Here is a 27,111-nt window from a genome sequence, read left to right on the forward strand (position 1 = left end):
TTTTATTCTTCTATATAAATTTTAAATTATCTAAGTTTAGCAAAATACTTTCTTGAAATGTTTTACTGAATCACATCAAGGGATTAAAGGCCTGCCTGTCAGTGTTTTAAGACCTTAGCAGGGGAACAATTAAAAGTTTGGCACATAGGATTTCACTATATTTTCTAGATTTTAGTAAAGCATGTCACTGGCACCTCAGCTGTGCCCTGCATGTCCTTCCAGTCCAAAACCCCTCTGATCAGTAAAGTCCCTAATCCTGCCATGCCACAATTGGGTATGGCAGATAGCCAGTCTCAGCGGCCTTGCAGGAAGGTGTTCAGTCTTTGTCTTCACTCTGTTCCCACCTTCAGATGTATCTGAGTATTCCTAGGACTCCACAGTGCAGGCTCCTATGCTTCCTCCACCAGCTGCTCCTGTGGGTACCTGCAGACTAGGGTAGTTAAGTCAGATATCTCTCAGGCATCTGCATTTTACCTTCCAAATTTTTTCAGCTTTTCTTGTGTGCAGTTTTCATTCCTTTTTCTTTATCTATGTCTTTCTTCCTAAATAATATCATTATAGTAGGATTTCAGAAGAGTGGATACCTGCCTTCAGCATGCCATGGTTAAGTCTCATGAGCATTTTCAATTTCTGTAGTACAAATATCTTCCCAAATAAAATCCCATGCAGAAATCCCATATGTAAAACAAAATAGTCTTCTGGTTCAGGAGAATGAGAAGAGGGATTCAAACACCTAGAATACTACTGTCAAGAAAATATGTCCCCCAAACCACCTTCCCCTCACTGTCCCTTCCCAACCTCCCATTTGGTGCCTCTCTCCAGCCCTTCCTTAAAGTCCCCAAACTCCACCTAAAACTTCTGGCTGAGAAAAACTTGAAAGTCACCAATTCATTTACCTCCTTCGGGCACACAGATAACTAAACACGTGTATGCCACAGTGCTCTTAACAAACCACACTTACTGACTTGCCATAAGGAAGATTATTTATATCCTGTTCTTTCAGATGTTTTTATCTCCACATTCTGTGATGAGCTCATCCTCTGTGAGAACATGATGACTTTTTGGATCCCCCTCAGAATGATGGTTAATGAGACTAAATGTTTCTAAGAAATATCACTTTATCTTTGTAAATTGAAAATCTGCAAAGATGGACTGTCATCCTTCTCATCAGTAATAACTTGGGAGAAAAACCTTCAGGAAAGTTCAGTTGGCAATGGATGACCGGTAATCCTATCCCTATTAGGACTTTTATTTCTAAAAAATTACAGTCCCTAAATAAGCACTGTGCTTTGGATCCATTTAGAGGTTGTCTGTCCCTTGAGTTTTCCAGTATGGTACTCCACAATGCACAAGGACATGTGTATTGAGTTAGCTAAATAATTGAACCAGGTAAGCCTTATATTAACTTGCTACTTTGAAGAGCTCAATATTCAATCTTAAGCAAAGGTGAGGACTTTATTAATCAGCCAAGTAATAGATTTTAATGTGGTGAGCTTATTTTTTATGGCAAAGCATGCCTGTTGTACTTCAGTGAGGTCTTTGGGAAACTAAAGAAGTTCTGTTTATACTTTAGTACATGAGATGCTTTGAAGGGGCCTGAGAGTTTGTGAAATCTGGAATTTAAACTGTGCCTGAAGTTTAAATTCTTGGTTTCAGCTGCTGAATGTTCTAGATGGTGCTATCTCCTAGAGCACTTTTTAAAAGAGTGACAAATTGTTAAATGAAAGCTAGAGTTGCAATAATCCTATAAAGACATTTCATGCCTAACACTAAAGCAAAATAATGTTTGATCTTACTTTATAACTCAACTAATTAAAAGTTGGCTTCTACTAAAATAGCAAATATAAGAAGTGTCTTTTTTTTTTAAATGTGCTAATCCATGCATAATCCGCTTTGTCAAACTGAAACTATAAATTTTGCTATTTTTTAAAAAAAATTATGGTAAAAAAGATTTTAAAAGCTTAAAAGGAAATATGAAAAGTAAATTATCTGTTTTTGAAATACAATTCTTAAGAAATACTAGGTTTAGTCACGTTCTTGAAAAGTTATTTTCTTTTATTGCTAGTATAACACTTTCCTATAAAATTTGTTTTATCAGCCAAATTAATCATTAGTTAGCATTGTATCGCATTCTGAATATATATAGATAGATGTATCTATATCTGTCTATCTATCTATATAGATAGATAGATAGATAGATAGATAGATATCTTAATGTTATTAAGGAAGTAGAAAGTAGAAACTGGCCTAGCTACCTAGCCGCTATTGAAACTCGAGAGAGTGTGGTGACTAGTAATACGTATCTAGGAAATCTTTCATTTTTAAAACATTGCAGCCTGATCTGACATTGTAGAGAAAACTTTCTTTTTCATTCTCCTTTCTTATAACCAGCACAAAATAAATCTCCTTCTCACCTCTCTTCTTACTTTACCCCAGAATAGACTTTATTAACCTATCTGTAGGTATAAATACAATGTAGTATAATCTTTAGAAAGTATGCAGTAGGGTGGTGTAACATAGACTAGGATAAACCCTTCTCTCCAACATTATGAATATTATGAAAAACAAAAATTCCCCAGAGAACTTTTTGTGCAGCCAGCTTAAATAATGATTACTGGTTTTTTGTTTGTTTGTTTGTTTGTTTTGTTTTGTTTTTTATCTCAATCATTCCAAGATCCCCAAATCAAAATTCATTACTTTCTTTAGGTTTATTGGTGAGTGACTGAGGCAAGACCAATAATAAACACCTGCTACTTTCTTCTATGTTTGGACACGAGGGTCAGAAGTAGGGGCTATAGAACCCCAGGGCGTTGTTACCAACTACAAGAGAGACTTTAAAAATAAGATTCACAGGGCCTTTGAATGAGAGGATCTGAGAATTCTTCTATATAATATGTGAAAAATCAGAGGTCAAGCCAGCATCATTTTTCCAGGAAAGCAAGTCATCCTCTTGTCTCTAATAGTAATAATTTTTGCATAATTTCCTGGAAGAAGTAAGCAGAATATTCATATCGGAAAGAGGTTGACCTGTTTGAGATTCACTCTCTGTAACATTTTTCTTGAAGTAATAAGTTCATACTAAAGCAATCTGTTTATAGCATGCAGTGTATATTTAAAACTTTATATTATGTCTTATATGTGTATAATAATTTGCTTAGAAAACTCTCCATATAAGCAGCTCCCGATACATGTCATTGCAAATGTAGCTTATAAACTCTTTGTTCATACTTTTTGCAAAGTCATTGGGTAATCTACAGGAAACCTGGTTTTTTAAATGCTCTCCTCCAAGGATTACCTTCTAGTATTTTAAAATGTTACACAATTTCAAAAAGGTGAAATTTAAAGTGGATCGTTTAAGGAGCAATAAGATTAAAATGGCAAAACAAATTTAATTATGTAAGCAATTCTTCTCTTTCATAAACCTCAAAGAAAAGCAAATTGGTACTTGTGAAATATTCTTTGTCTAATAAATAGCCTCACTTTACAATAATGCCAATGACCCCAGTTTAATTAGGTGCAATTAATTTTGTGCAAGCTGAACTTGACACCTTGCTAGAGGCAAAACCAGCTGTACCCTGTCTTATGAATTTCTTTTTTTATCACCAGTGAGAATTCAATTGCCTGAGCTATAGCAAAAGGGGTAGGAGGCAGGGAGAAAAAAGGCCACAGGGCTACATTTTGTATTTAAAAATGGCTCCAGTGGACAGCTGAATGTTTAATTAAAAAAGCATCTAGGAGTTATTTTTCATTGGGGCATCATTTTTGACAAGTTATCATGACTTTATCATGGTGATGTGGACACACTTGCGGCCGTGGTTGCATGTATAGGTAGGACACACAGCCCACTTAAAGACCAAGTTCCTTTGAAAGTGCATGGAAGCATCTTCTGCTACTAAAAACCCCCTTGCTGACCATGGTCCTCCTTCCATGTATTTATTTATTTATTTATTTTTGTGCCAGGGATCAAACTTAACACTTGCTAGGCAGGCGCGCTTATTATGGTCCATCTTCTATACAATCTTTTCCTTTCTTTTCTTTTCTTTTCTTCTGTTCTCTTCTCCTCTTTTCTCTTCTCTCTCTCTCTCTCTCTCTCTCTCTCTGTGTGTGTGTGTGTGTGTGTGTGTGTGTAATTGAGGACTGAACCCAGGGCCTGTATACTGAGTCATATCCTGGTCCTTTATGAAGGAGCAGAATTTTGTGATCTTCCTGCCCCAGACTCCAAGAGTGCTGCAATCGGAGTCATGTTCTACCACATGCAGCCTTTTATTTAATCTGGCAAAGTTGCCCATACTCTTCATATTGTTCTCATTCAGATTATCATACACATTAAAAATCATGGAAGATATTTCCACTTAGGACAGAAACCTTTACATATTGTTATTTATGACACAGTATGAAGGGGAAGAAAGAGCCAATGACCATAATTTGTAATCTGTTTTCTTTAAGTGGATAGAATATTCGTGCAAGGTTTTTGAAAAAGCAAACAGTATCACTGAAGCCTTAAAAAGCTCATCTTCCAACCTTAGTTCCCATTCTTCAGCCTTCCAGTTCCTCTCACCAGAGACCATCACTGTTCCCAGATTTTATGTCTTCCCACCATACTCTGTTCACTGAGGTGCTTTTGCTTCCGATCAGTCCATCAGGAAGGCAGTGAAGAATGGTGGATAGGAACAGGGTCCCATGAACCTGGTTAGGAGCCCTCACTTGTTCCTAGGACCTCTTATTGAGGACTCGACTGACTCACCTTCTTTATCTTTAGATGAGGTAGTAGTGCCTACTTCCTGGGGATACTATGAGGAAGACACGCAAAGTATTCAGAGGAGTACCTGGCCCAGGGTCAGTCTGCATCAGTGTGGTTGTTTTTATTACTTACTCTCAGTCACCACAGATTATAAGACAAATAGTTATTTTATGTACCATCCTGAAAAAGGAAAAAAGAAAAACTACGGCCATTTAAATGGTAGCACATATCTTCTCAGCAACAGGAATGTTTTAGTTACTAAAGGAATCTTCTTAGACTTTTTTAGACACATGCTTTCTCATATGTGTCTTCAGTGAATGCGAAGAAAGAAGAAAAGGCGAATATTTTGGTGATGGTAGCCCTGAAACTTTTCACATCGGAGTCCAGCACTCCACACAGTCATTTCTCCAGGGTTGTCAGTGCCTCTGCTTTTCCCCAGTGTCACCCTTGGTGCCATTGGGAGGCTCGGTGGATCACCTTCCAATCCACTGTCTCCCATTCTGCAAGCTTGATGTTCTAGCAGAAGACATCCACAGACCAGACCCCGCCTCTCCTCAGAGACCCTAACCTGTTTCACTGGCAGGGTTACAGCTCAGTAATATAGTAATGCCACCAGCTGCATGTGGGACAGTGACTATGAAATAATGCATCCTTATTTTAAAGGTTACAGAATGTGAATACTTCATAAAATTAGTGCAATTCGTGCCAGACGTGGTAGTGCACCTGTATCCCAGGACTCTGGGAAGCTAAGACAGAAGGATCATAAGTTCATGCCTTGCCTGAGCTTAGTGAATTAGCAAGACTGAGTCTCAAATTAAAAAATAAATAGGGGCTGGGGAAGCAACTCAGTGCAGAGGTCCCAAGTTCAAACCCCAGTACTGTAAAAAAAAAAATTAAAAAAGAAAAAGCAATGCCATTCAGTAGGTTTACTGTGTTTTTAAATCACTACTTAAAATTCAGTGGTCAGAATTAAATCATGAAAGAGAATGCTTTTGAGATAAAATTTACTGTGGAATCAAGCCCTATGATATTTTAAAATTTGATCATAAGTGATAAAAAGCAGTGTTTCAGTGTTTAAGAGAGTAAAAGAATTTGAATTAGGTTTCTCATCAAGGGCTTGAGGGTGGAGCTCAGTGTAGAACACAGGCTTGCCATTTGTGAGGCCCTTAGGTTCAATCTCCAGCGTGTGTACACAAAAATAATCCCGGGTCATACCCTTCAGAAATACACAGGCACTCACTGTGCACCACTGTGTTTTCACTCCAGCCACATAAGCGTAATCAAAAATCTGGATGGAATCAATGTCTTTGCTCCAGCCTGTGTTGCCCCAGACCCTACAACTCAGCAGGTAGGGTGGATAGAAATTTAAACTCTGGGGCTTAGCAGAATAAATAGGCAAGCTGACTTTAAAAACAAAAACAGTTAAGTTTATATCAATTACTTTAGAATCTGTAGTTTACTGCACATTTAAGGAGGATGGGATTGAGCCTGGGAACGGATGTCGAGTTTTAAATCAGAGTCCATCCACAAACTGTTCACTTAGAAGAAAATATGTTTCTTGCTGCCCACGGATCTCCACCACCCTCAGAACTCTGCCAAAGACAAATGCTCAGCCTGACTCATCTGTGAGTCATGGTCCCTGCATAGACGTGGTCTGAGTCAGATGCATAACCATCCCGGTCCAGCTGTCAGCATTGAATCCTACTCACCTTTTCTCTGACACACAGAGTTAATCATCAACTCTCCTTTTTTCTCCTTTTCCTTTTTTATTTCTTGTTAATGCCCACACTTGACAACTCAGAGTCATGCAAAAGAAAAATCCAAAGTTAACTGAATATCTTCTTCCAAAAATTGTTTGAGTATAGTTTCTGCCATTTTTCCAATCCATAATATCTCTGTTTTTATTTATAAAATTGGAATTGTAATGTAGCAACTGCTTTTTGGCATATTTTTCACTTGATATATCAGTAGCATTTATCCATATGCATAACTGGTCTTCTGTTATGTGTATTTTTACTAGTTGTATAATAGCCCGTCATGTATTTCACCATCTTATAATTAATCTTTCATTGCCAGTCATTTATTCTTAGCTTTTTGTTTCATTTTTGGTTGTGTTTTTGGTGGGTTTTTAAAAATTCTCTTTCTTTTTTTTTCCCTTCCTGAATTTATTCCATCCTTCCTAAAGTCCCCTAGTCCCTCACATAGACTCTCCTGCAATAAATGTGCCGGCATGGTGACCTTGTGTAATTTAACTTCTCTGAGCTTTTATTTTCCCAAATGAAAAATGAGACTCAAAATCTTTGCTTCATGTGTACCCAAGGGTTAGGAGTAAGATATGGCACATAAAAGATGCTCACAAATAGTAACTCTATTTCAGCATATAGACTGCTTGGAAATGTTGTATTCTTGATTAAAATGAAAAAAGACCACATTTGGCATCTAGGAGAGATGGCTGTTTAATTCCTAGTGTCCATTCATGCTAGAGAATATTTCTGTTGAAAATGCGTTTTCCCAACATCAGGATCCTATAATTCCAAATTCAATTACATGAAAGTGGTCATTAGTGAAGGAAATGGACACCGATGTGAAATGACAACTAACAGCTGTCTGAGGAATGCAAGTATTTATAGCTCTCTGGAGATTTGGATTAGGCTACAAGGGGCTGATGAGGCTCCAAAGAAAAGCTGGTAAAGGCAGTTCCCTTTTCTGTCAGTTGCTATTCCAGTGAGAATATTCTCTGGTCACAAGGCGTGGGGTGCCCATGAATGTGTACAGAAGGAAAGGTCCAGAACTGGCCTTAGCAGAGGGAGCAAAGGAAGGCGCTGTGTAGAAGATGAGAAGAGAAAAACCCAGGCAGGGCGATTCACTCACTCTCTAGCTGCTGAGGAAGCTAAAGGCTGAGTTCCGCACAGTGCAGGGTCAGGACAGGAGTATAGACACAGGGTGTTCCCCTCAGGGGTCCTTTCTTTGACACATAGTTATAAGCAACCCTCTTTGGAAACATAATTGCTGACTTCCGGGAGAACATGGCGGACAGATAACAGCAACTACCGGAGGCTCTCTGAAAGACTCGGCTCAGAAGCCAGGAATGGTGCGGACTAAGGAGACATAAGTCGGTGGAGATATGCTCTGCTGACTCAGGAACGAACTGGGCTGAGAGAAGCCAACTTGGAATGCAGTCCTGGTGCTAAAACAGGAACAGAAAAGACTTGGTGTGGAGGCTGGAACTGCGCCATTGTAAGCCGCGATTTGGGTTTCCCGCCGCGCGGCGGCTGGCTGCCTCTACAGTGGCTCAGCAAGGAGAGAGACGCGCGGAAGCTCTGAGAACGGCAATCTGCGAACGGCAGGGAGGTGTGCACTGACTTGTGGTGAGGTGAGTGAGAGAAACTGACACTCTACCACAGTTTGACTCCAGCAGAGGACTTTCTGGGCCCGGGCAGTCCTGCGGGCAGGGCGCGGTGGGACTCCAGCCACACATCCCCCTCTCGGGCGGGATTGGTGAAAAGTGCCTGGCCTGCGTGACGCTGCCGGCAGATCTGGTAGACTGTCCCAACCCAGATCCCAGAGCCTGACGGTGGCCAGGAGGGGAGACGCGTAGGCTGCCTGGTCCGTAACTCCCTGGTGCACAGCGGTGAGTGGGAACAACTAACTGGCGCAATTCGATCAGGCTGTGGCTGACTGGGAGAGAAGCTGGGCCTCTTATATAAGCATGCATATATAAGGAACAGAGAAGAAGAGGCAGCATGGGAAGAGGCAGCAACAAGAAAGGCTCCTCGGCCCCCAATCCTGAGAAACAGGCAATAGCAGACACCGCACCAATACACATAAGGCACCATATAGAGAGCCTCATAGACCAATTCAGGAATGAAGTTATCAATGACCTGAAGCTAGAAGTATGCAGAATAGTTAGAGAAATGCTAAGTACCACCCAAGAAAAAACAGGTGGTGGAATGGAAGAACAGAAAAAAAGGGGAGAATTGTTTGATGGAGAAAACAGAGAAAGCATAGAATACGTGAAGCAGGTTCAAAGGGACTACCAAGATACTAAGAAGTCTATAGAAGACTGGCATAACAGCTTGAAAGAAACTAAGGACAGACTATCTGAACTGGAGGGCAGACTTGTAATATGGGAGAATGAAATGAAAAACTTCTTAAAAATAACAAAGAAACAAACAGCAATAATACAAAGACAAGAAGATGATAAGAGGATCCATAACTTAAGGATTAAGAACATAAAAGAAGTAGGGACACAAACAAGTGAACTACAAAAGCTACTCACAGAAATAATCCAGGAGAATTTTCCTAATTTAGCAAAAGGTAAAGATACTCGGATGTATGAGGCATACAGGACCCCAGCTACCTACAACCCAAACAGAGCAACACCCAGGCATATAATAATAAAAATTCCAGAAATTCAATACAAGAACAGAATATTAAAAGCTGTAAGAGACAAGAAACAGACCACCTACAAGGGAACACCCATCAGAATTACAGCAGATTTCTCTGCACAAACCATCAAATCACGAAGAGCGTGGGGGGAAATAATTCAAGCATTGAAAGATAATAATCTCCAGCCAAGATTGAGATATCCTGCACAACTGTCCCTGGAAATTGATGGAAAAACAAGGTGCTTCCAGGATAAAGAGGAACTGGGGGAATTTGCAACCACCAATTCAACTCTACAGAGAGTATTGCAGGATATTCTAAAAAAAGAAAAATACAAAGAATCCAGAAATAATGGCAGAGAGGCCACAACGAATGGAGCAGAGAACAAAATGAAGAAGACAAACTGACAGCTACGGACAGAAAAAGAGCTTAACAGAAATGAGGCAGAGAAGATTGGATGATAGGAACAGCTATTTTGGAGAAAATGACATCTTAATAGGTAATACAGATTTAGTATCATCTTGTTTTGAAGTCTCATCTAGCTTGTGTCCTTCTGTCTCCAATGGTCTAAATAGGCTGTATCTTATTGGATTTTATTATGTACGATAGTATAAGCAAAAACCTTTTAAAGACAAGGAGATTATACAGAAACCATTGTTCATTTTGTTAGTCGATTCTAAATACTCTGTAATGCTGTCATTCTCTTGAATGGTTTTACATTGTTTTGATATACTTAATGCTACAGTATACGAAGTTGTACTCAAGGATTTCAAAGAAAGAAACAATATGGTAACTACTTTTAGGTTAGGATTATCTGGTGGTGAAACACTATTCTGCTTAAATGGTTATGTTTTGATCTGCGCTGTTTCGTTGTTATGCCCTCTTTTATCTCAATCTCCACTCCATTATTTACTTTTTTATCTTTATCCTTTTAATTAAAGGAAAAAAAATAGCAGGATATATTATAGTAACCCACTTTGACTTTTCATTACCTTGATTTAAAGCCCTGTATTACTCTCACCATCTGGTTTTTAACTGATGTTCCCCTATTCTGTTTTGCTGGATAGTATCAGGTTCGAAAGTTTAGGCATCAGCTGTGAAGATAATGAGATTCATTATGACGCCCATTCTTGTTGACTTTTGTCTACTTTTGAAGACCTACAATGTCTCCAATGTTTGGGTTTTGTCGGTTTTGTTCTTTACTGTTTTGTTCAATTGTATTATAACTAATGATATAGGCAATTCTATTAGAGATAGCGGGAGGCATTATGGTAACCATTGTTGATCACCTTGTATTATGTTTTTACATTATCTATTATGTCCACCCTTTTGACTTGACCGATTCTGTTCTGTTATGTCACATTTGGTTTTACTCTCTTCCAAAAAAGTAATAAGAACCGTGGGAGCAATGAAACCCAAAATGTGTAATAGTCATGGTACAAAAGAGAAGAAAAGAAAGTGCTCCAAACTATATAACTGCATGTATATTTAAGTGTATAAGATAGAAAATGATATCACAGAGTTTTATTGGATCAATGAACAGAACTGTTTGCAGTATCATTGATGGAATGTCCACTTTACAAGCTCTAATTTTGTGACTTGAACAATTATTTCTAAGATGACAATATGTAATCCATTAACTAGTGATTTCCTACTGTTCATTTTTTTTCTGTAAATCTGTATAACTTGTACCCTTTCCCTGCTTTTTTTTTTCTTTTCTCCCTAAATAAAATTTAAAAAAAAAAAAAGAAAAAAGAAAAAAAAAAAAAAAAAGAAACATAATTGCTGGAGAGTTGGCTTTCCAGGCTCTCTTCTGCATGCATACCCACCCTGTAACAAGCCTTAACTCATTCACCAAAACCCCTTCCTTGTGCAGATCCCTACCCTTTCACTTTTCTCGGTTAACACCTTGTGTTATCCATGCCCAAGTAGCGGGGCTTTGTGTTCTCACAGATGAGGAAGGGAGTGTCTGCTGTTTTTCTGGTTCCCTTTCAATATTCAGGCTATTCCACATTTTTATTTGTGTGCTTGTATTTATGATCCAAGTGATTGGTACCTGTTTTTGTTCCTGAACTATTATGCATCCACTTACGTTAGTGCCCAACAAAAAATAAAAATGAGTGGAATAGCCCAGATAAAATCAATAGAGAGCAGGCAGAACTGTAGCATTAAAACTAAGTGTTTTTCCTGGCCCACACAGATAGAAGCTTCTCCACAGTAGCCTGCTGGTGCCATGGAGTTGATAGGGCACTTACTGAATGAATGAACAGCTAACCCTGTTGTCTACCTTACATAGTTATAAAATGATTTAGTACTTGTGTGTGGTGGAGATATATGTTGGATCTGCAATAGTTGAAGCTGTTGTACAAATAGCATTTTTTAATCCAAGAAGCTATCATCCTATAACATTACACACCTGTTAGCAAAAGGAAGTTAACACAATCCATGTAAAATAAAGATGCAGCCTGTGTTTTCAAAGTAAACATTAGGAAGTAGAAACTTTTCTTTTTAAATGATAGTAGGCTTCTGTAACTCTCTTGTTAATATCAATACGGAGCAATCCACAAGGAAAAGGAGGGGGAAAGCAGTTTGTGGGATGCAAGAAGTATTTTACACTTCCTTAAAGAACAGCAGTAACTTACTTTGATCTACCTCAACTTGTTCTATAGAGATATCATCACACATACAGTGTACCTACAGTTGTTCCGTGCTTTTCTTCCCAGGAAATTCTCAGAAAACTGAAATGTGTTTATATCTTTCCTTGGGTAGTTAAAATCCATACTTTAAGTTTAGTTGCCTTTGAAATTCTCATGACACAGAAAAGGATATGGTAGGAAAATATGAGTGATTGTTCATTATGTAGAAAAATCTTTGAGTCGTGCATCAAAGATCCATTAAATTAAGTGGAAACAGTACATTTTAGCAGGTTGAACACAAACTGCTTGGGGATGTTGAGTTGGGAAGGCACAACAGAGCCAATGGCTTGCGAGCCATGCAGATTGTAGGCAGATAAAAGTGCATATGTGAAGTCCTTGCTTCCCAAGGAAAACCATACAATTGCCTCTAGATTGTAAACAAATATAGGAGGCAGATGCCATGTAAAATTATACTGCAAGACTCAGGCAGAATCTAAAATTAAAAATCCAAATCTGAGGCTAAGTGTCTTAAAGGTAAGTGGTCACCCTAAAATCTCTTGCTGTATGTATGACCTTGTGCTATTTACCTATTTCCACAGTGATAATACATAATAAAAAGTCACTGAGATCAAAAGCATACGAGGATTGCTGTATTCAGAGTGCAGAGTGCTATAATAATGAAAGGGAAAGAAAGTGCTCTAAAGGATATAACTGTATGCATGTTTAAGTGTGCAAGATAGATAACCATACTACTAAGTTTTTAGAAGAGTTTGTACTATTTGGTTGATTGTCCACTTTTTATGCTTTAATTTTATAACTTGAACAACTACTTTTAAGATAACAATATGTAATTTATCAACTAGTGATTTCTTACTTTTTTTTAAAATTCTGTATTATTTCTACCCTTTTTTCTGGTTTGCTTGTTTTCTCTAAAAAAAAAAAAAGCGTACAAGGTTGAGCGTTTGCTTTGCTTAAGAGCTTATTGGTTGGCTGGGCCATCTGCTGATCAGAACTAGGCAAGGACAGCTTACTCATAGTCTGCAGTCAACTAGAGGTCAGCAAGGTGCCTTTATTGCTTTTAGCTGAGCTCTTCTGTGTCTAGGGCTTCTGCTGGGACTACTGCAGATTGACCTCTGTGCTATAAAACCACTTGCCCTCCAGCAGCCTAGCCTGGGCTTGTTCTCAGGGTGCTGCCTATAGCATACTACCTTGAGGAGAAGACTTAAAGCTGGAACAGTGTCACTGCACTGCTTTCTAATGGTCACAAGAAGTCACAAGGGTAGGCCAGGGTAGAGAAATGGATAGACTCTTTGATGGGAGCAGATGCCAAGTCATACTACAGAAAGGATAGATGCAAGGAAGGGCCGCACTGGGACCACGTTTATATCTGACTGTCACAAGTCTGGGGCATGTTGCTTGACATCTCTGAGGCGATCTTGCCTGTGACCTGTTGGTGATTGTATAGTCCAAAGAATAGATGTAAGTGAACATACTCTTAAACTGAAATTCAACACGCCAAGTCAAGTGACATTCACTCTGTGAGTTCTGGTAGACTAGCAAAGGGTAAAATATTACCAAGGAGTTTTAAATATTTATGTATCAGTGCTTGTGGTCTAAGCTGGTGCTGAAGATTCCCATTTCTAAAAGCAGAATATGATGAATAGTTCCGGGCTTCAGAGTTGGCTTCAGACCAGCCCTTTTTTTTAACATGGCCCCGACCAAGGACAAAGAGAGGCCTGATTCACAATAGCTACTACCCCAGCAGCAAACTTTAGGACCATGGCATTGTTTCTTTCAGGTAGTAAACCAGTCTCGTCCAAATATTTTGAAAGAAATACTGTTTTACCAAATTGTGTCAGCACTTGGCTAGCTTTTGAGATTTCGTTTTGTAGTTGAGAACTTTTCATCTCTGCCGTCTCTCAATTCCATGCATATTTTAGTAATACCCCTGGTAACTGCATCTGGAACTCAGCACAGCTATTTTCTGAGTAACAGTCTTCTTCTCTGTGAATCCAGGCAGACAGGGTATAAAACAGCCTCTCCACTAAATGCTGTTCCACTCTTGGCCGGTTTGTACCGTTGCACAAGGAGCTACTTCAGCCCACACTGAGGGACCTGGAAGATACACTTAGGCTTCTGTCTCTTCAAGTTCTGAGCCTTCTCTATCAAGAATACCCCCTTTCCTGACCCTGGTGCCCGGGTCAGTAGCTCTGTGCAACACTGTCATTTTTACTTGCTACATGGCATATAAAGGAGAAGAGGCTTCTTGGATAATCAGGATCCAGACCTTTCAGAAAGCAAGTCACCCCGCAGGTCAGACTTCCAGCAGCATTTTGCAGGCTCTACTTTGCCAAACGACACTCAAAACATCAAGGAACTCCACATAAAATACCTTGAAATCAGAGCTGTAATTAACAGATGAAGTTTTTGGGCTTTTTTGACTTCAGAGTGGGCTGGAGAGATCCAGGCAAATTAGATTCCCTGTGTTATAGGCAACTGGGTTAGACAGAAATATTATAAGCAGTCAGACGGTGCTAGGCCCTCAAAGGAGCCAGTGCAGAAGATCAGATACCCTGCAGCTGTGGGGGAGACAGAGCTATGGGTCAGATCTCAAGACAAGAGATAAAACAATGTACCCACACACTGCCTAAGGATAAACACTAGGGATTGGTATGCTGAATGGGTCTCTGTCACCCTGAGAAATCCAAGAGTCAGTAACCCAAACCCCTGCTGGAACAACTACTGCTCTGTATGAGTACCCATTTGCTTATGTGACTTGCTTCCCCATTTGTCCCTGATTTAATCAGTTTTACCTGAGCAATTAATCTTATTGATTGACCATAGTTCTGACCCACCTCATGCCCACCTTGTGAGTTCCCATTTCCCCACATTAGACCCCTCTCACTTTATGGTTCTGCTCTATAAAAGTCCCTGAAAAAGAGTTTTGACAACCCATTCAAGACCCCTTCTGTCTCTGTCTTTGACAGAAGCTTTATTTCTCTCCATAAATATATTTTGCTCTTAACCTCTATTGTTCCTAAAATTCATTCTTTGATTTTAGAAAACACAAACTCATCCCGGAATCTAGTAGGTTAAAAGTTTCTTTCCTCTATATCACCTGCAACCTGAGTTTTGTAAGTTTTAATGAGTGAGGCCAGATGCTGGCCCCTGAGGTGTAAGGACCAGGAGCCCAGGGAGCTTCATTTTCAGAATAGAGGCTCAAGAACTGCTGCACGTGCTGAGCAGGGGCTATCTGTTTTTGGCCCTGTGGCACAGAAGCCTGCACTGAGCCAGGTGGCCTTCCACACCCCACAGTCAGACTGCTGCCTGGAAACTATATTTAAGTTTCAACCAAAGCCACCTTCATATTAAAACCTGCTTAAAGGCTAAAGGCAAACAAATCCTTCTTAAAACCTGAACCGTTTTAAGATGTCTTTATAAAATCCCCTCTGAACCATTAGCTGTAATGTCACATCATTTCCCTTTCCTGGGAGTAACAGTCTTGGCGATTACTGCTGTAAGGAATTATGAGTCTCGCCCCTTAAGAAGCTCTGTTCAGTTTCCCGCCGTGATAATGTGGCACTAAGGCGATTTTCTGAATTTCTACCTGAGGCATTTTTTCCTTTCACCCCAACTATTAAATCTCTCCCCTTGCCTTTCCTGAGTTACACACCCTGTCTGGGGTAACTCGATTTAGGTCTGGGTTGAGCCTTGTTAGAAAGGTCAGTTCAGGGCAGAACAGCAATATACAGCCAGAATTTTTGTCAGACTCAAATTATAGTGTTACAAAACACTTTGTTTTGTTATAGTGCTGTCAGGCTGTTGTGTATTTTTTTAATCTATATGTACAGTGACCAGATATTTCTTTGCAAGATTTTATTGAACAAATTTTAAAAAGCTACATAATCCTAGATTTGTAGTCATGCTAGTCTTTAAAAGGAGCTATTTTCAACTGGTGAACTTTTCTTTCACATCATTTTCCAAACCGTGGATCTTGATTTTTATTATTAAAAATGGATTTATTTTGTTGAAAATTTAATTTATATGGATCAAAGGAAACTTTAACCTATTAGATTTCTGAGGAATATGGTCCAATAAAATAAAGTTAAAAGGAGGTAAATCCCAGCACAATAGAGGGCCAAGCTGCCTAATAAGGACAGCTTGAGTATACTCTGTCAGGAGGTAATTTTGAGTCGGAGATTGATGTAACTAGGCAAGAGGTATCAGGGTAGCAGATTTTAAAGGTCCCTTCACAAAGTTATATCAGCTTTTTCTGGATTTCCAGAAGTACAGAAAGGAGATCAGTTGATATACAGAGTCCCTACCCTCTGCTGAGCTCTGAATGAGCTCTTTTAATACTTCCCGTCACACCCAAAAGAGTATTTTATTCACTCCATTTTACAGATGGGGAAATGGTGGCTCGTGGAATTTGGTAATGCGTCTGGAGAAAGAAGGGAAAAATCGAAACCTGATTTCAGCTGACTTTGAGTACCTGAGCCCATCCATTAGGATCTGTGGCCTTCTGTCCACCCTGCTCCCTTGCGCCCGGCCCTTCTTAGCTGAGTCCCAAGAGAGGGAGGGGAAGATACTGGACACCAGGAGGGAGCGCTGCTGCATTTTCTAAAAGGGGAAAGAAGGAGATGGAGCTACAACTGCCTGCTGGCAAGCACGGAGTCCTGAGTTCAATTTGCGGCACAAAAATAAATAAATAAATTTTAAAAATGGGAAATAAAAGAGGGCCTTTGAGTAATTCTAGAATTTAACAATAGGTGGCAGTACACACCCATAACAGTTGTGCTGCCTGTGTTAAATCAGGAGTGTTTCGGTTTTTGTTTTTACCTGAATGTTGGGTGCTGGGTTATATTCTGTCAAGGAAGCATTTAAATCAGTCACCTGAGCAGTGTCAGCAAAGCATTTATACTATATTCATCGGACTACCTCCCCCAACCCAATATGGATATTAAGAATCAGCAAAGGTTTTCTTTGCATTTCTCCCTATGGCAGTAATAATGTCAGAGCAAATCCACTGTCCTCTGCCTGTGGTCCACGTCTATTGCCTTAGGAGCCTCCTCTGCCTGTTCTTTATTTATGCTTGCACAAAGACTGAGAAGCTAGGACAGTTACTTAGCTAGGTGTGGTGGTGCGCACCTGTAACCTCAGCACTCGGAACACTAAGGCGGGAAGATTGTTGTGAGTCTGAGGCCAGCCTGGGCTACGTAGCAAAGACCCTGTCTTAAAACAAAACACAGTAAAACAAAACATAACAAAACAATTAAATAAATAAATAATAAAAACTGTTGCCAAACAGTACTGAAATGTGTTCATCCTCACAAAAAGATTAGAGCAGAGTGGAATGTGAGGTGTAGCAGACACGCGCACTCCTGGAGTTTCAGTGCTTACCACAAATATAATGAGGTCCCCAGAGGTCTCGACTGCGACTTTGTGCAGGATCCAGTCTCAGAACCTTGCTGTGTTCCAGGGCATGCCTCCCGACTGAGTTTTAGGTTTCCTTACATTTCTCTGGGGCAAACCTGTGGTTGTTTTTCTCTTGTAGTGAAATAAAGTGAGCTCCTTCGATTGGTTTTTAGCAACTTCCCTAAATAAAGGTTTCCTTCAAACAACTCTAGTCTACTGAGAGGAAAATAATTCTTTTTTCAGGAAGCTCTGGCCTTGGGACGATGGCTGTAATAAGCTTCTTTAGATCGTCCCCTGGGACAGGACCCTAGAAGATTCCAGCAGCCTTGTTTGGCCAAGGACCCTATTTATCTTGATTGACAGGATTGTAAACTCAGCAACTCAGAACATGTGTCTGGGATTGCACTGGGTCCTGTAATAATGTCTTAAATTGTCTTTCACTTATCACGAAACTGTTAAGAAAAAATTAATAGAATATCAACAAGTCCTCTAGTAAAATCATTTATAAGTGGAGAATAATACTGGTCACTTATTTCTCCCATGTGAAGAACACATAAAACTTTCTACTAGCAAAATCAGACAGTTCTGTTGGCTGTGGCCAAATAACATAAGTAGCTACTAGAATTAGTATCATGTTGATTTCTACCTAGATTGCAGAGCGGGATGAATCTCCAGATATGCTTTGTCAATGACAGTGGCAGTGATAAGGACAGTGATGCTGATGACAGTAAGACTGAAACCAGCTTGGACACTCCCTTGTCTCCCATGGTAAGTCCAAACTCCTGCTGGCTGAAGCACTGGGTGGCGTCTTCCTGGGTGTTTAGCTTCTTCCATGTTGTAAAGCAGCCTTTCCAGAAGTCAAAAAAGAAAAGTCTCTTGGAATCACATACTTCTAAAAATTGGCAACAATTGAAAAATCGAAGTTGTAATACAATAAGGATACATAAACTTTATTAGGTTAATGACTACTTTTATAAACCATGAGAGACAAAAGATATGCTTTAAAAATTATAAGAACTGGACCCAGACATTTGGCTCAGCGGCATAAGCGCCTGCCTGGTGAACGGGAGGTCCTGAGTTTAATCCCCGGTACCAAAAAAAAAAAAAAAAAAAAATTATAAGACTTGCTAAGAATCATTCATGGCTTAAGAAACGTTAATTTCTGTCCTGCATATGACAGAAGTTGGCTGAATAATGATGAATGCTTGCTGATGGATATTTTTACTCTCTCTGAAGTCTGTCTTTTACCTTTTTTACCAAAGTCCAACAGGTATGAAATATGTTGGTCACTGAGTACAGTACAGTGTCAGGACATCGTTGGTTTTCAGAGATCCTAGCTCCTCTGAGCACCACACAATGCCTTAACTCTAGGTCAAATATGTTGTTAATATTTTCCCTAGTATTACTAATGCTGCTCCTATTACTGAAAATAGGCATTTTTATGTTACTGAAGATTGATGTACAACCAATTGAGTGGTGACAGGGGTTGACAGAGGGAACTTCAAGTTTCACTGAGACCGGACTCAGGAAACACTAGTCCCCCTCATCACCAGATGTTCACCCATGTGAAAAGCTCAGACTACTCTTTCTTCCTTGCAGAGCAAACAGAGTTCTTCCTATTCTGATAGAGATACCACTGAAGAAGAGTCTGAATCCCTGGACGACATGGACTTTCTCACAAGGCAAAAGAAATTGCAAGCTGAAGCCAAGATGGCCCTTGCCATGGCCAAACCAATGGCCAAAATGCAAGTAGAAGTGGAAAAACAGAACAGAAAAAAGTCTCCTGTCGCTGATCTTGTAAGCAGCAAAGGCTGAAACACAAACAAGGGTTTGGTGGCTGTGAATGGTTGACACCCTTTCGTAAGATTATGCAAATTTGGGTTTCTCCAAGGCAGTTTGTAAAAAGTACTGTCATTGAGAAATAATTGTTTCTTTTTCCTTTCTGTTGTCATGCTAACAGATACGTAAGCAATAGATTTCTTTCACAAAAACAAATTCTCCTCTTGATTCAATCTCCTATCTTTCTGAGTGTCACTATTAGTTGTCATAGGAATATTTCAGTTCCTTTAAAGAAATTTTGACTGTGACAGACCTCACTATTGCTATAATTTGCATTCTTACCTTTCAAGGGAGGCAGTAGAGCTCTTGAACCTCAGAGTTACCTAACTCCTGTGCATATTCTGGGCGAGGGATGTAAGTCTCAGTTTTCTGATCTGTAAAATGAGTATAACACTGCAGGAGAGCACAGTTATGAGGATTCAGTGAGATCGGGCTTTCAAAGCACACTGCACAGAGCTTATAGCATGATATAAATTATTATTAAACAGTAGCTGATATTATAGATTTCATCTATATCACTGACATTACTTATGTTTCCTGGTAATTCTTTTGTGTTAAAGACCAATAAGGAAGCTTTGGACACTGGTAGTGCAGTATTTTGATGCAGGCAGCATGTCAGCCAGTGTGGTATGTGTATATAGGAACCCACATTGGGAAGGTCAGAGATGGGGAAAGCTTCCAAGCACAGAATCTGAACTGAGGGAGGTGAATGAGGGTGGGTCCTCAAAAGGAAACTGGGTATCTGCAGCTCTGTTCACATCTCTGCTTCTCCCCATTTGTATGTTCAGCTCCCACACATGCCTCATATAAGCGAATGTTTAATGAAAAGAAGTTTAAAACCCACCGACCTGAGAGACATGACCATTGGGCAGCTGCAAGTGATAGTCAACGATCTCCATTCCCAGATCGAGAGTAAGTGCGAAGTGCTCTTAGAATGGGTATGAAATGTAGGGCAGGGCAAGGCTGTGCTGCTTTCGTGATTCGGTTCTTTTGTATGATTTTTTATTGGGTTCTTTCTGTGTGATTGCAAGAAAAAGAAGAGAATCATAAGACTTTTTTGTTTTTATTGTGTTTCTAACTATAAAATGTGAGAAGCGTTATGTATTTTTCAAGGTTCACCATGGTTATGACTCCTGTTTGTCTTAATTTCTCAGTGCATGTATTTAGCTCAAGACTTCTGTTCTAGAATACAAGGAGCTGCAAGTCACTTATTATACAATTATACCATCTACATTACTTATACATGCGTTTGTTTTATGTACCATCATCATCAGTCAAGTCAAACTATTCTTACTTTGTGGGATTTTACACAGTGAAAGCATGTTACCAATATGTGAAAATTATAGGATGACCAAGTGTGGACATTTTCCCCCAGAATAAAGAAGGACCTCTAAAGGGCTGGGAGTTTAGCTCAGGTGGCACAAGCACCTACCTGGCAAGCATGAAGTTGTAAGTTCAATCCCTGTACCAAAAAGAGAGAGAGAGAGAGGGAGAGAGAGAGAGAGAGAGAGAGAGAAGGACCTCTAACAGAAGTGTCCAGCAGGGATGGCAGTGAATGGCTTGGCCTGTGGAAAGCGCCATCCTCACAAAGGCATGATGCTCAGCTGGATGAATTCATGATCTCTACAGCCTCTGGAATCTGTATTTCTGTATAATCCCATGAGGCTTACAGATTAAAAGGAACTCAAGAGAGAAACCAGAAAAAGCAACATGCAAGCCAACCAACTATTAAAAAGTACTTATATTGGGGGCTGGGGATTTAGCTCAGCGGCATAAGCGCCTGCCTTACAAGCAGGCAGTCGTGAGTTTGATCCCCGGTACCGATAAAAAGGAAAAAGACAAAAAAAAAAAAAAAAAAAAAAGTACTTATATGCCAAGCAAAAAAATTTGAGCCATAACTGAATAAGTATTCAGTTATTAAAGATTTATCTGTTTTATTTTACATTTTATAAAGGTAATTGTGGACATGTGCATTTTTTAGAAAACCATCTTTTTAGAGATACCTACTGACACTTTCATACAGAAAGAATGTAGTATAGAATTGCTTTAAAATGATCCAGTAGGAGTAGAGATGAGAGAAGATTTAAAATGGCCATGAGTTAAGCATTGTTGAAACTGGCTGGATATGTAAGGATTTATTAACTACTCTTTTTTGTTGTTGTTGTTGTTGTTACTGGGAATCCAACTCACTACCTTGGGCTTACCAGGCAAGCGCTTGAGCTGCTAAGCTAAATCCTGGCCCTTATTAACCACTCTTACCACCACTGTATCTGTTTGAAACTTTTCATAGTAGTTTAAAACAATATTAGAAAAAATATTTCTGTGTCCTAAGGGCTTAGATGTACAGACATCTGCTGAGTGGTAGGTATAAAAAGCTACGCCAGGAATACACTGAAACAATGAAATTGTTCACTGGATCCAAACAAAAAGTAGTCTGTGCTTTGTCACGTTAATACATTCACTATTATTTTCAAATCAGAAGAAAATATTTAAGATTTAATGAGAAAAATACAGATTTATAGGATATTTTTAAAATTTTAGAACTACATTTTAATTTCAGTTGAAAATTTATTGCTAGAATTGTTATTCATTCCAGGGTTGCAAAGATTTTCCATTCTTTTACCACTGAAGCATCTTCTTTAGACTCTTAAATAATAAAACTGCAATGTAGACCTTTTTGGTAGTCAATGAAATTTTATTCACTGCCATATGATTTTCTCTGTTTTAGAAGATGAAAGTAGTCTGAACTAAAGGAAGATAAACGCACCAATTGAAGTCAGAATCTCTAAAAGCATGGGAGGGAGGGGTTCTGAACCCCTCCACCCTTTCTTTCATTTCTCAGCCCAGGGCTCACATCAGTGAGTCTTGTCTGCACCTAGCTGCTCAGGGGCTTCTCTGATGGAGAAAAGCAAGAGTGAGCCCTTTGCTTTTGCATAGTTTTCATGGCCAAGAGTCAGTGAACTCAATCTATGGATTTGGGTAGGATTTAGAAATGTTTCTGTCTAAATATATATATACTATTCCCAGTGTAAGACTAAGGGATATCTTCCTTGATCTCCTATTTTCCAGAAACTTTAGGGATTGTTCCTTCAGGTTTTACACATCTGATTGTTTAAAAAATCGGATTTTACAGTATCTTCACACAATAATTTTCCTTAGGGCCACATGGAGGCTTTGGGCATTCCTGACATGCCTACCTCTTCAGCTGCATGTCTGACATAGCACGGTCAGCTGCCCCCCAGAATAATCCTCTGACTGCAATGTGGCAAGGGGCACCCTGAAAATGAAGGCAGGAGACTCAACATGTTCATTTCTTCAAAACAAATTCCACTTTTTCTAACAAGTTAATTTGGTTAACTAATGAGTTCTTTTCTATTTAACATAAACATAACGATATATAGATTGAGCATTCTCATATCTAAAACCTCAAATGTTTTGAAATGCTCAGAAATTTTCAAATGTTGGAACATTTCAGATTTGAGATTTGGGGTAGTGTCAAGTCACATATTCCAAAACCGCCAAATCAGCAAAATCTGAAACATTTCTAGTACCAAGCATTTTCAGTAAAGAATACTTAATCTATACTTCTAACTCTACTCCCTTTCTTCCAGTGCCTCTAAAACATGTAAACGGGTCGTATTTCTCCAATGGATGACTTCTTCTAGATCTTTGAGAAGCTAAAATGATAAGACTAAATTTTTACAAAAATATCTTTACTATGATATCTAGCTATTTACATTATATATGTGTCTAGGATACAGACAAATGATCAATATATAATTGTAAGTTGTGGCTTGGCTGCAGTTTTTATTTTTAAGGGCTCCTTTCTTTCCCCAGGCTTGAATGAAGAGTTGGTTCAGCTTCTTCTCATCCGGGATGAGCTGCACACAGAGCAAGATGCCATGCTGGTAGACATCGAAGACTTGACCAGGTCAGTCTGGCCTTCCTTTCCAAAGGAGATAAGAGGACCAGGTGATCTGAAATTTAAAATGAGGGCAAGAATTAGCTCTGGAGAGCGGCATCCTCTGCTTCCAGGTGTAGCTCACCTGGAGTGAATAGTGGAGTTTACAGTAAGCAGCTAAAACATCTCATCATCAAATGCACTGCTTTTAATAGGCCTCCTCCCCTTATGATAACTTATCAGTGCTTAACACTGTTATATTGTCACCAAAACAGGGGAAACAGTTCTGGCCTAGGAGGACTGCCCTGACGGACTGTGCTCTGGGGAGTTGGCCTTAAGCTGTTACATGACAGCATGTTTGCAGTACGTGAGCAGCAATGTACGTGGTTACTGAGTGATACTGGCTATAATGTGATCTAGCTCTTGATTGTCTCTGCCGTGTCCAAAAGGCAAGGACCCTGAGATCTATCTTCCCACAGCCCCAGTGCTATCACATTGTTCTGACCATGGGGAAACTTCAGGACTTGAATTTCTAGCTGGGCTTTCAACCAATTGCCTCTCCATAGAGGTAACAAATATGCCCTTCCCAGGGGATGGGAAACTAGGTCAGTGATGGTAAAACTTTTAGAGACCGAGTGCCCAAACTGCAACCCTAAACCCACTTATTTATTGCAGAGTGCCAGCACTGCAATTAAACCTGAACACTGAGGTTTTAGTTTAGAAAAAAACAACTCATACACTTGGCTCATGTACCAACAGAGAAGGCTGTGGTATGCATGCCATGGGTGTGCCACCACTCGGCTAGGCTATTGCTGGTCAAGATCTTCCATTTCTAGGTATTTTCCTGATAGAAGATCATGTCATCCATTATATACTGTGGATATGCCATATATATGTATACGTATATAAAATACATTAAATACTATAAATGTTACTATGATTTCATCACTGTGGCACCTTTTCTGAGTCAGTTCACATGAAATATTTAAGCTAGGAGACAACAGTTGCTATCAATCTCAGAAATGTTATTTAGAGAGCCAAAGGTTTCCAAGATGGAACACTGCATGTCATAATAACATAAGAAATTAACAACGTGACCCAGAACCATGTCAGAGAAGGGTAAAAACATATATAGTGATACTGCTGTAGCTCTTACCATAGGATCTCATCTCAGTGTGTAATGCTGGATAAAATGCTTTTATAATGATGTAACATTTAATGTAATGTTTTGGTAGCAAAATAAGTGCTACAAAACTGTGTAAGTTCTTTTTTAAGAGAGCGGACTGCACTGTCCATTGTGTACTTTAAATATTATATTGCCTTCTCTGTCCCTCACCTAAAACAGGATTTTCATACTGTCAGGATACTCACCTGCCTGCATCTGAAATGTCACAGTTACTCTCGAATAATATCATTGCCACCTACAGATGTATTCAGGCATTACACCAACAACAGTAAAGCAGACCCTTTTGCTAATCTACGAATTTGCATAACAATATTTAGATTATAAGAAACCAATGCTGAAACACACAATCAGGCTCTGCAGTTTCTGATGTGATCAGATGCTTTCAGGGTGGTACAGCTCTAGGCAAGGATCTACATTTTCTGAAAAGCATCTGAACTCTTCCATGTAGTCCGTGATTTTCTGTGACAGAGACCTCCCTCCCCATCCAGTGTAGTCATTCCATTTAAGGAGCTATAGTGAGGCTTCTCACCTTGCAGAGTATCTGTGTTTTTATATTTTTCATATGATGTGATCATGAAAGCAGGGCAGAAGGAGTGTGAGTAAAAGGGAGAGGAGTCACTAATTCAGAGGTACTAATAGAGCCCTTTAAATTAGAGCAGTCCTGCAATAGGACATGATACCCTTCATAGCCATCTACTTGTGGAAAGAAAGCTCTGCACCTGTTTCCAGCTGCAGAAAAGTAACTTCGCTCCCAGGGAACAGCTCCTAAAGACAAGAGGCACAGCACCCGTCAGCAAAATAAGAGCTAGATGGATGAGAGTATGGCTACTTCCTTCACCTGCCGCTCTTTCCCATTCTAGATGTCAGTTCATACCAGTGACTTATAAGACTCCACCTAGGGAGTTTTATAAACTACTGGTGCCTGGGTCTTATTCTGAGATTCTGACTTTATTCTTGTATGATACCCGGTGGCCTGAGCATCAGGATTATCTTAAGCTCCCAAGTGATTCATAGCATAGCAAATTTTGAGAACCACTGGTTTAGAGGATGCCTCTCTGGAGAAGCCCTTCTTGCTCCCCAAAAGCTTGACTTTTTAATAGTCACTGTCCTTTTGTCACCTCCAACTAAGTCAGGGCAACAGTTCTGGCCTAGGACAGATCCTCAGGAATTGGCCCCAAGTCATTCCTTACTGCCGTGATTCCAGCATAGGTGCAGCCATGTGGTAGGCATCAAAAAGTGTTGCTACTGCTCCTATGATCCAGTTCTTGATCCCCAGGACTCTGTACTCCAATCTGTGTGTCTCATGTGGAACATATTTGCACTGTTGTTCGTCTGTCATCCTTCTCCACCTGACCGTAAACACCCTTCCCTTTCACAGAGATGACTGCATTTTCTTTCAGAGCCATATCCCCAGAGCTCCAGAGCTAACACAGGTCCTGTGGAACATGTAGTAGGTCCTCAGTAAGGATTGCCGATAAAAAGAAAAGAATCTTGGTGGGTTATGGATAAAACCAATATTTAAAAATGCTTTAATACAATTTATCAATGAAAATCCTTTAGTTTTATGGACTTAAACCCTTTGTCTTGCTTTGAAATTTTGATGACATTCACCTTAGTATGTCTCAAGAGAGCACCCACCTGTCAGTGTATTATAAAGCTGCTACTGTCTGCTTTTCTGTCCTCTGCAGACCCTCAGTGTATGCCCCGGCATGTGCACATGCACACACTTGCATAGAGTAAAGCAACTACTATAGCACTACAGTTAGCTAAAGTGGAACTTTAGCGCACTATTAAGATATTTCTTGAGTTGAATTTAAGAGGCATGAGCTAATTTTAAGTAAGTGATCATAGCTCTTTTGTAGACATAAACAGAACCATAGAATGGTCAGTTATAAAGAATGGTGTTTTTAAGGAATGGAGCGATGAGGGTGTCTTTCCCTTGAGTTCCTTTATTGTTGCATGAATGTTGCCATTTATTTGTGGGCTGTTGAATGTGGCAAGGATGGTGTTCTCACTTCTGTATTTCTGAAAGTATCTGTGGTTTGTCTGCACCATAGATATGGGAATTCTGCATAAAACCAATGAGTTCAATTTGACATCACAGACTACCCAATTCCAAGCAGCACAAATAAACCGTTCCTAAACCCTTGCTTACAGCCAGAAACCACAACGTTGGGCCTTTTTCTCTTGCCAAATTTAACATTTCCTAAAACCATCCCTCAAAACCACTGTCTTGTGCAACCTTTGTATACTACCGTTCTCTGAGAAGTGCCCGTTCAAGTAATACAAACATCTTGACGGTTTAACCCCCTCTGGCTCCATAGTCCAGCTGCTGGCTTGGCCTAGCTGGGTTCACAGGTCATACTAGTGCTTGATAAGTAAGAAGACTCAACCACCCTTGTGAGGCCTTCCCTCTTACGGTTAACTGAGGGAAAAATCTGACGCCAGCATGGTAAATCTTTATACTATAAAAGCCTAGCATTAGTTAGACATTAGCTTTTGTAAGAACAATTTAGATTATTTGCTCCAGATTTCTTGTTTTGTTTCATTTGTTTTGTTCCAGATTTCTGTGACGAGTTTTCATTAATACCTGCTTCTGTGTCTGCATGCATGTGTTTACCTAAAGTTGTAGTTCAGTTTCTGTCAATCACAGCACTGTTTTTGGACTTTCTGTTTAACGTTTATTTTCTATCTTCAATTTTCTTTTATTTGCTGTTTGCTCCTTTTTTGTCTCTCTTCACTGGAGCACATAAAGACCTCGTTTTGTTGCTTGCCACCAAATCCCCAGCATGGGGAACTGTGCCTGGAATGAAGAAGGCACATTTAAGTATTTATTAATAAAAGTATCCCAGATACTTGCTTTTTTCATTTCCAAATGGCATTTCTTTTCTCTAGGGTAATACTACCTATAGGTCTTGGGTTAATCCAGTGGCTTAAGAACAAAAGGAATCATAAGTAGGATATAACAATGAAAGAGGGCAAACCAGTTTGAATAAGGTTCTTTTCC

The 27,111-nt window shown here is 39.6% G+C and overlaps 1 protein-coding gene across 6 annotated transcripts in view; it reads left to right on the forward strand.

Moving 5' to 3' along the window:
* Window positions 1-27,111, forward strand: part of Schip1 (schwannomin interacting protein 1) — a 761,845-nt gene that overhangs the window by 733,969 nt on the left and 765 nt on the right. For all 6 annotated transcript variants that reach the window (XM_063249261.1, XM_023560035.2, XM_063249262.1 and 3 more), the window contains 4 exons: window positions 17,829-17,946; window positions 18,778-18,975; window positions 19,806-19,929; window positions 22,855-22,948. In XM_063249261.1, the coding sequence (XP_063105331.1) occupies window positions 17,829-17,946; window positions 18,778-18,975; window positions 19,806-19,929; window positions 22,855-22,948 (534 nt within the window). The remainder of the gene's footprint in view (window positions 1-17,828; window positions 17,947-18,777; window positions 18,976-19,805; window positions 19,930-22,854; window positions 22,949-27,111) is intronic.

Source organism: Cavia porcellus, unplaced genomic scaffold (assembly GCF_034190915.1).
Source record: "Cavia porcellus strain 051 isolate PalLab524CR breed Dunkin Hartley unplaced genomic scaffold, mCavPor4.1 scaffold_5, whole genome shotgun sequence".
NCBI classification, from domain to species: domain Eukaryota; kingdom Metazoa; phylum Chordata; class Mammalia; order Rodentia; family Caviidae; genus Cavia; species Cavia porcellus.